General features: G+C 40.2%; 1 protein-coding gene across 3 annotated transcripts; it reads right to left on the bottom strand.

Moving 5' to 3' along the window:
- Nucleotides 1-5,119: 5,119 nt before the first annotated feature.
- RMI1 (RecQ mediated genome instability 1) lies at nt 5,120-9,908 on the bottom strand. 3 transcript variants are annotated; one of them, XM_064140498.1, is made up of 2 exons: nt 9,568-9,908; nt 5,120-7,023 (listed from the first exon to the last, which is right to left on the bottom strand). In XM_064140498.1, exon 2 carries the CDS (start codon nt 7,002-7,004, stop codon nt 5,130-5,132), a length of 1,875 nt encoding a protein of 624 aa, XP_063996568.1. In that variant the 5' UTR covers nt 7,005-7,023; nt 9,568-9,908; the 3' UTR covers nt 5,120-5,129. The 3 variants fall into 3 exon arrangements, with proteins under 3 accessions (XP_063996568.1, XP_063996569.1, XP_063996570.1); XM_064140499.1 differs by having other exon boundaries at nt 9,573-9,908; XM_064140500.1 differs by having other exon boundaries at nt 9,678-9,753.
- Between the last annotated feature and the right edge of the window lie 38 nt (nt 9,909-9,946).

Here is a 9,946-nt window from a genome sequence, read left to right as displayed (position 1 = left end):
AGGAGAAATTTAAATTAGATGTTAGGAAGAAGTTCTTTACAGTGAGGGTGGTGAGACACTGGCACAGGTTACCCAGGGAGGTTGTAGATGCTGCCTCTCTGAAGGTGTTCAAGGCCAGGCTGGATGAGGCCTTAAGCAACCTGTTCTAGTGGGAGTTGTCTCTGCCTATGGTGGAGTGTTAGAACTGGATGTTCTTTGAGGTCCCTTCCAACCTAAACTATTCTGATTCTATGATTCTATTTGCAGAAGAAGCTCAGTGAAATACACAGGGGGGAGGAAGCAGAAAGCAGCAAACCAGCAGCTAGTTGACTCCCACCTGTTTCACCTCTATGCCTCCAGAAAAGAGACCACATCAGAGAAGTCAGAACCCAGTAGTAGCAACCAGAACAAGAAGCCTCCCACATTGCAATCTGAACTTCAAGCACCGAAATACTTTGCTCCAGCACTTCAACTTTTTGAAGCTGGCATAACGGCAGCGTGGTGTGAATAACAGCATCAGGTTCAACTCAATCCATGACATGGAGGAACGATCAGGAATTTTACATACAACAAGGAGAAGAATACTCACCTGACTGGTACTACTAGTCAGAAGAAAAGCAAAGTATTGCATGTGTCTGTGTGTCACATGATGAGTCACCTGCCATCACCAATACTGCAGACAGATTATTTTTCTGGCGATAGAGAGCTATTTCACACTGTTCTGTCTTGTTTTATATTTTAAAATATGATAATGCATGTTCCACTCCAGTATGCAAACACAAGATCATAAATAAAATCTTACATAATTACTACGTCACATGGCATCAGCCTCATGTCCTTTCATGAACAGCAACAGACCCTACAGGTAAGACACTTGCTTCTCTCCTGTTTTGGCTTTGGCTGCATTATTAAATGTTATCATGTTACTGCATTTAACAGCTAATGTCTGTCAGATTCATACATTTGTGACACATTTACATTTGTGAAACCAAATGTAAAACGTATTTCAGTGTTCTTGCATACCGTAATGTGCATTTTAAAGTGGTACAACATTTATTTTGTAAAGGCCTTCGATGCACATACACTTGGTAGCACAACCTTTGCAGCTCAAGGGTGTTTTTGATCAATATTTGCATCTCAATGACCATTCAGTAAGCAAATGTTCTAGGAAATACTCCTGTGGTTTCATGAAAACGAATCTATTGAATGATTATTTGAACGTTTGAAATTGCATGTAGATCCTTATTTACACATTCTATTTAATAACATTTTCTAGTTTGGAGAAACTGTATGAGGGCAATTACACTAACAGATGGTATTGGGGTAAATTACCTAAGCATGTGCTTAGGTGGCCAGCAACTGAGGCTGTTATTTTCCTTTATGGTAAATGACAGATTCATGGTTTATTAGGAACAGCACTTGCCCATATTTTAAATAGAGTACACATCTGTTAAACAATGATTGTATTCTAATTATGTAAATATTAAAAGAAATTGTATTAGACACATCAAAGTGTTTAGGACACTAACTGTGAATATTTAGCTTGTAATTACATTTATTTCCTAAATGCTGCAGGTAGACTAAAATATTTCCTCTGAATTATTATAATTCACTCTTTATCATCACAGATTCTTTGAACATATGCATATATCCACATTAGCATTTGAAGATTTTAAGTTTTTTTAATCTAAACGAATCCTTTGTCAAGCTTTGTCATTCTGCTTGTACTATAAAAGTGACATCAATCTGTTACCAGCTGCAGTTGATTCTACCATTGCTTCATACTTGCACTGTAATTATCAATATAATTAAAGGAAGCTCTTGACAATTTATGCAGAAATAATAATTTCCTTCCTCCCTACTCACACCATTGCAAAGACTACGTATGTCTCCTACAAAGACAGAATTCAAAACTACCAATGACGCAAATACAAAGTTGTTTAAACAGTCAGGATGGTCTGTATCACCTTGTAGATGACTGTATAGGTTCTCCACACAGTTTGGGCAAGGAGTTATGTTTTTCTAGCAATGCTATGTTGCTGGGCAGGGTGAGGCTTATTTACCTAGTAAGAAGCAGGAAGCACTGAATATGTTCCAGCTCCCGCCTCCATCTAGAGATAACATGCTTAAGAGAAATTAAAATTAGATGTTTTCAGCCACTTGGACTGAATTTCCTACTTCACTTTGAGCAGCAACAGAACTGAGGAAAAATTCTTTTTTCTTTGCCACAATGACCTTGAGAGAGGTCCTTTAAAAAAGCAAGAATAGCCTTGTTGTGAAAGCCCTTATGCTGATTTAAGGCTAACTGGAATATTTTAATAAGAGAAATTAGATCATTGGTTGTGAAAAGAAAATAACGATGTCTATGTCATTCATTGGTTTGTTGAGTGGGATAAAAAGTCAAAACATACATAATGTTCAGGCACTTTCTCCTGAGATGTTGTTCTGTTCACTTCTCTCTGTCTGGACTCTGTGTCACTTGATCTAATCACTTTCTTCTAATGCCAGCCTGCTCTGACACTTCACCTCTAATTTCAGCAACTAATCATGTAAGCTGTTTATGTGTAGGTTTCTGAGATAGAAGGGGAAGGAAACAGAAAGGGAGGTTTAGCCTTTAGCCCTTCTGGGCAGTTTTCTTTGTCTGGGAGGGTTTTGGGTGTTCTGTATTATTTGTAATTTGTATGTAATTGTACTTAGAAATACTGTGTATATATGCTTGCAAAGTTTGCAGTGCTGTAAATATGGCTTCATCTTGTTTCTAAAATCATCTGAGTTAGTCTGGGCAATTTCAAGTAGTGAGGGGAGAGGTTCCTAACCCACTACAGTCCTCTAGACTGCAATTCCTCCTGTGAATGGCTTAGTTCATTCAACTCTGTTCAGCACTCTGGTTCACGCTGTATTACTGATACAGATGGTATTCAGGGAGACCTTTTTCATATTAGTGGAACTTTGTTGAAATCAGTAACAATTTTGTACTTGAAAAAGGTGTTTGTTAGGTATGTTAGATTGTTTTTTATTATTCATCTGCCACAAAACAATATCACTGATACTTTTTAAGTAATATTGTCTGGTTAAACAAGCTATGTTCTTCTGCTATCCACACTGCCAGCACAATAAAAGGTATTAAACTATTTTAACAGTTTCTCTTGTCTGAAAAACTATGCAATACTTTTCATTAATTCAAAAAGCTTAAACAGATCTGGAATGTCAAACACTGTACTGAATTAGCTGCAGAGCAGTCAAGCTTTAAACAGCTATCAGAACTGAGATTTACTTTCTTGCTTGCACTGGAGAGCTGGCATAGGAGTAGCCTTCCAGGAAAAAACATCCTGGAAATGAAGGCAAGAACAGCGGGGCTAGGGGAAGATGGAAAAATCAGATAAATAATGATGTCTTTAAGGAGGGTGCTGGGGCAGGGAGGGAAAAGGATGGAAGACATATGAACTTCCTTTAGCAGAGATGACTAAATCTTAAACACAAATGCAAGAAAAGAGGGGCAGGTATGACTTCACTTGAAACAAAGGAAACACTTAAATTGATACTGTGCTTTGCACAAGTAAAATAAAATTGGAGTATTAATTCTCTAGCTTGAACTTCAAGGACTCCTATCCCTTTGTATGCTGAGGCCAAAGTTTTGCAACACCTCACAGGGTTAAGGCTTGGTCAGGTTCTCTTCAGAATGGGAAGGGAAAGAGGAGGAGAGTAAGGGAAGTGACACAAGAACATAAGCACTTCCAAACTGTAAAAAATAAAGCACAAAGTTCACAACCTGAGCCTGAAAAAGCCTAACTAATATTCCCCCTCTTCCACATTACTTAGCAAATTGTCTCTAGTTTCCCTTAGGTTACTTGGAGTCTCAAAGGATGTGTTTCAGAGGGTATGGGACAATAGTGCAATACTGATGGTCTCTTGCAGCAGGTCCCAATGGTATAACAGACATGGTTCAGAGAAGGAAAAGGTTCTGAAACTCTGAAAAAGTATAGTAACAATCCAATTGAAAAAAAAACTCTCTTCAAGGCATCAATTTTATATTTTTTGCAAACACTGTGCAGACTTGTCCTGTTACTGGTCCCTCACCCCTGGCATAATTTTAATTCTTTTAATTTTAAAGAAAAAAAACACCAAGTAAACAAAAAATGCACAAGATTTGGGAAAGAAGGCAGAACAAAGAACCACATCTGATACTCTATACCCTCAACAAGGTGTTGCTTATTTCTTTTGAAGTCACTAAGCAACTTCCAACATAGCTTAAATGTAAACATTAAAATTTATTTTTATACATTCTGAAAGCAAAAAATTAAAATATAAATACATTTTAAAAAGTAAAATTAAGACCAACTATATATGTAAATATATGACAGGTTTGTAGCACAAGTATTTGAGTATTCTGTTAAAAGGTTAGATAAGAAAACATGAGAGTTAACAAAGTTGCCTGGTGTTTCAAAACTATTAACATTGATTAATATTAATACGACAGAAGGACTCTCCATGTTTTTCTTTTCTGTTAATAAAAAATTACAAAACTTTGCCCTTTCTTCCTTTTCTGTTTGATTTTTAAACATACAGCTTTTTAGCTCATTTATGTATAGAGTTGGCTTTTTTCCTCCCCTACACCTGAACATTTACGGAACGACATTCATTTTTCTACACTTCAGATTCTTGCACACTGAATAGATATTAGTTTTCAGGTTGGTATAGCCAGAAGGAACTGAATTTAAACAATTATTTGTTTACATTTACTCCATTTTCCTTCAAGAAAAGACAGATAGTATGCTACAGCTACCTTTTAAAAATCAAGTAAGTAATCACCGTTGAAAAAGTACAAGATGGCTTGTTTGATATTATCCATTTCCTGACAAATTCTGATACTCTATGTCACCAGTCAAGCACAAGGAAGATTCTGAAGAATGAAAATTATACAAAAGTATTTTAAATGAAGACAGAAGTATTTGAATGCTTATTTCAATACTGTTGCCATATGAAACAAAGTTTAATTTCAACATGTCATCCTCCCCCCTCTCATTTTTCCATTGTTTGTCCTGATAAGAGAAAAGGAATACTACTTAACTTTAAAACTTAACTTTCAACAGTCCCTAGAGGGAAAATTACTTATATGATTCCTAATACAGAGTCTCTTAAGTTTGTATACATTATTTATTCAAACGTTTCTTCAGTTGTTCTAGATGTCTTTCATCAGCATCCTGGAGATTTAATACAGTAGCTTTAAACTGAAATGGGTTAAACTCTATAGTCATCAAGCAACAAAGATCAATCAGTTGTTTTTGACATTTCTCTAAACCACCCTTAAACTTCAGATGTAAAGCTGGATCCTTCCTCAGTTTATTCATTTCAGGCACTGAAAAGCCAATCAAACTTGTTAGAACATCATCAGCAAAATCTACCTCAAGATAAGCTGAACCATCAGAAATCTTTGCCTTTATACCCCAGGATCCATTGCTGCTTGTAAGGTTTCCAGTGAGAGTAACAATAAAAGCCTTAACTTTCAGCTTTGTAACAGTTTCTAGCTTTTTTGCAAGGAGAATGGAAATATATGTGAAAGGTGGAGAATCTAAGTCCAAACGTGCTTCCACTCCTGTGCAGGGAAAAGTCTCTGAATCACGCTTCTGCTGACCTTCTGGATCCACTTTTGAAAAAAAGACAGTATCATCATTTAGCAGTCTGGTGTCTGAATTGTTCTGGGATTTACATCTGCTCTCATCTAGCTCTGTATCATTTTGTCTTTCTTTAGGAGGACTGTCCAAAGAACAATCTGCAAAACTGCAGGTCTGATGTCCACTCCTGTGTTGAGAGAAGCTGCTGTTTCTGTCTCCACTAAATACTGTTCTTCCAACAGTCTTTTGCTTACTGGTAGTTTCTACAGGTTTATCTCTTTCATTTGTATTACCTATATCACAGGTGCTATTTAAAAATGAATTACAGGAGCTTTCAGACATATGTGGAAGTCTCTCAGTAACTAAACTTATCTTTCTGTTCATGACCACTGGTTTCACTTCTTCCATATCTTTTTGCATCTCTTCTTCCAGAAGAAAGTCATCTTCTAAAGGAAAGTCATTTAAAAAGCCATCAGCATATTCTATAGGAGGTGACACTTGCTGATCTGAATGATGCAAAGGACTTCCAGATTCCCGTTGCAAAACATTACCATTGCATGCATTCGGTGAACCTGAGGCTGCATTAAAATTGTTGCTTCTAGTGTAGTATCCACTTTCTAAGGATGTTTCATTGCTTAAAGTAAATTCATTATTTTCATCAAGACTAGCTAAAAGCTCTTCATCTGAAGGGCCTAGAGTTTGTTCTACCTCATCCAAAGGCCTTGAAATACTTTGGTTATGAGAAGCTTGTCCAGCAGAATTAAGGTTTTCAGTTTCTCCAATTAATCTAGCAAGGACTCTTTCCTGAGAATACTCCTCCAGAAGAGCATCCACTTCGCCCCCTAACAGTTGCACATTTTCTGGTTTCAGCATTAGGACACCAAGACGATAAGCAATATTACCCTGTATAGTGATTTTTGTTCCAGGAGGAAGATTACTGTGAAGGATGGGCACTAGCTGATACTCCATGCCTTGAACTTGATGTATCCCATCAGTTAGTTGCAGCATCAGCATTCGAGTAGGCTTTGTTTCCCATGGCTTCTGGAATACCTGAGTACTGGCTGTTACTTCCTCATTTATGGTATTTTTGCCTCTTAGCTTTTGCAACTGGCAATATGCTGGCTGGCTGACATCAACCAGTGAATCAATTTGTATGGAGTAGAAACCTGACAGCTCTCCTTTGGGAGAACCTAAGATGCAATCAGGCAAAATGGGATATTCCAAATCTCTTAGATCAGTAAGAAGCCATTGCTCAAATACCTGCCTGTTAATCTGGTCTTGACTTAAGTTACTACCTCTGTTCTCTTCCTGGATCCAACTAATACATGCTTCCAGCCATGCCAGAGGAACTTTAACATGCCACACGGATGAAAGCCATGTTTCCACTCTTCCTGCAATGTTAGATGTGGACATTTTCTTTTAAGTTGAGTCCCTAGAAGAAACCCCAAAAAGACATACTTACTCTTCAAGAACAGCTAAAGTAATGACAAGTCTATTGCTCTTATTATACAGAAATTAACCCTCAATTCAAGTCCCACTATTGCAAGTGTGATGTCAAAGCAATTTAAATTAAAAACAGTTCTTCAAATATTAAAAATTAACATGAACATTTCTAGTATTTAAAGCATAAAAAGTATGTGCTGTTTACTCATCATGGCTTCTTCTGCCCTGCTGCCTCTGTCTCGCTGCTCTTGGACAATTTGTTCTGCTCTGCCTCATGCTTCAGACCAGTTTAGCCCTGATATTTTGGGCTTGAACTACCTGGAAACTTAAGTGCCTCGTTTCCCAGGAGAAGGCATTTAAATGCCTCACAACATGGCAAGAAGTGCCACCAACATTGTGCTCCCTGCATATCCACAAGAGATCCTGTCTGCACCTCTGCAACCATCCATACCAAGAGGAACCAGGATTAGGTCAGAGATTGTCTGCCTCTATCCCAGCACCCTGGGAAGATCTAGAAGCCTTTAAATAGCTGAGCAGTTCCAACACTGCCACAAAGGAGCCAGGAGCCAGGCAGCATCTTGAAATTCATACTCCACCACAGTGAGCAGCACAGACTTTCCCTAGGGCTCCAGGCTGCCTATTTGTAAGTATGGCAAAGCCCTTTTGTGGCTAAACTTTTCCAAATGTTCTGATTCTCCTAAATGAATTAATTGCCCATAAGCACCCTTGCGAAGATTTTCCTGACCAAATTACAACCCAATTTTAACTAATTAGTATATAGTTGTGGGTGGGGCTGGTGAGAGGCCTGGAACACAAATCCTATGAGAAGAGGCTGAGGGAGCTGGGGGTGTGCAGCCTGAAGAAGAGGCTCAGAGGTGACCTCATTGCTGCCTACAACTACCTGAAGGGAGGTTGTAGCCAGGTAGGGGTTGGTCTCTTCTCCCAGGCAACCAGCAGCAGAACAAGGAGACAGAGTCTCAAGTTGTGCCAGGGGAGGTATAGGCTCGATGTCAGGAGGAATTTCTTCCCAGAGTGATTTGCCATTGGAATGAGCTGCCCATGGAGGTGGTGGAGTTGCCATCTCTGAAGGTGTTCAAGAAAAGACTGGATGAGGCACTTATTGCCATGGTCTTGTTGATTGGACAGGGCTGTGTGCTAGGTTGGACTGGATGATCTTGGAGGTCCCTTCCAACATGGTTGATTCTGTGATTCCTGGAAAAAAGTTTGGAAGCTTCTACAAGCACCTCTGCTGTGAGTTTCTATTGATTTAATTAGAAACCTAGAAATGACATTATTTTACAATTATAGACAGAAAGATGAGTGGACAAATAAACCCAAACAAGCAAAAGTGGGTTGTCCTCTTTGCTTTTTTTTTTGTTTGTTTTTTTAATCATTATTTCTGTGGCACTGTTATTAATACCAAAGACTTTAGAAAGTGACTCAAAAAATCACTCTTCCTTTTCATCAGCACTGTTACAAATAGAAGTAAAAGACTCTATATGTAACAGAATCAAGCTGAGATGTCACTGTATCACAGGGGCAACTTATACAGTGCTTGGGGCACCAACTGCTTCTCTAACAAGCCTATTCCAATGTTTAATCATCCTCTCTGTGAAGAAATGCATCCCAAGCTCCACTTTAAACTTCTCTTGTTACAGCTTTGAACTATTGCATGTGCCCTATTACTGGATCCCTGTTAGAAGAGATCAGCAGTTCCCTCTTCACCTCCCCTGAAGAACCTGTAGAGTGTCATGACACCCCACAGCCTCCTTTTCTCCAAACTAGGAGAATCCAAAGTCCTCAGCAGTACCTCATAGGACATGCCTTCCATGCCTTTCACCAGCTTTATTGCCCTTCTTTGTGCTTATTCAAGGACTGACAGATTCTCTTAAATTGTGAGGCACAGAACTGCACACTGTACTCAAGGTGAGGTAACAGCATCACTGATACAACCACCTCTTTTGACCAGATGGTTATAGTTTGATGCACCCAAGGATGTGTTTTGCCCTCTCGACTGCCGAAGCACAGACTCAGCCAGGACCCCCAGCTTCCTTTCTGCAAGGCTGCTCTCCAGCCGCTCTTTCCCAAATCACACTTATGTCCAGTGTTACTCCATTCCGGGTGCAGAATCTGGCATTTGTTCTCGTTAAATTTCATACCACTGACGACTGTGCAATGCTCCACACAGAGTTCAAGGCCTTTTATCCCTTTTAAGACTCAACATCATTTCCTAGTTTGGTACCATCGGCAAACTTGCTCACGGTACATACAACTCCTACATCCAGACCACTGAAAACATATTGAACACATATCGCCTGCCTAGCTGTATCTGGATCATGTTTAGCTCTTTAGAAATAATGATCACACAATTGAATCTCTCTACAGAGTGCAACGGAAACAAAATTTACCAAAAACGTAGTCACGAAGCTTGATGTTTAGAGATGTTTTGCCGCTATAACGTGTAGGTAAAAACATCCTTCCCCTCCCCCCGCCGCTAAGTTCTCCCCTAAGTTCCACCACACTGCGCAGTTACCTCACCAGAGTACAGGTTCAGCCTTGCCACTTCGAGGCGCTGCCTCCGCGGGCCAGCGCCCTGACGGGCACAGAGAAGAGCTGATTGAGGGAGGTGGGAGAGAATCGCACCTCGCAGCCCTTGGAGGGGCTCAACCGCTTCCCCTCGCCCCGCCCGCAGCTGAGCCACCAGCGCTTACGGAGCGAGCCAGCAGCACGGAGCGCAGGCCCCGGCGCCCAGCACTGAGGGTGGGGCGGGGCGAGAGGCAGCCGCTCTCGGCGCTCCTCAGCTCCTTCCGACGCAACTCTCCAAAAACCCCGCGCGCCTCGCAGCCAATGGGCGCCGCGCGTGTCGCGCGCTTCTGAACATCGCGAGAGCCGCTGCCCCTCCTCCCCCCCGC

The sequence above is a fragment of the Pogoniulus pusillus genome, chromosome Z, assembly GCF_015220805.1.
Source record: "Pogoniulus pusillus isolate bPogPus1 chromosome Z, bPogPus1.pri, whole genome shotgun sequence".
Taxonomy (NCBI): Eukaryota; Metazoa; Chordata; class Aves; order Piciformes; family Lybiidae; genus Pogoniulus; species Pogoniulus pusillus.
The sequence above is the reverse complement of the archived record's forward strand: the minus strand, read 5'-3'. Positions and strand labels throughout refer to the sequence as shown.

Excerpts from the sequence above, each read along its gene's own strand:
- RMI1 (XM_064140498.1), bottom strand. The coding sequence starts at position 7,004 with ATGTCCACATCTAACATTGCAGGAAGAGTGGAAACATGGCTTTCATCC.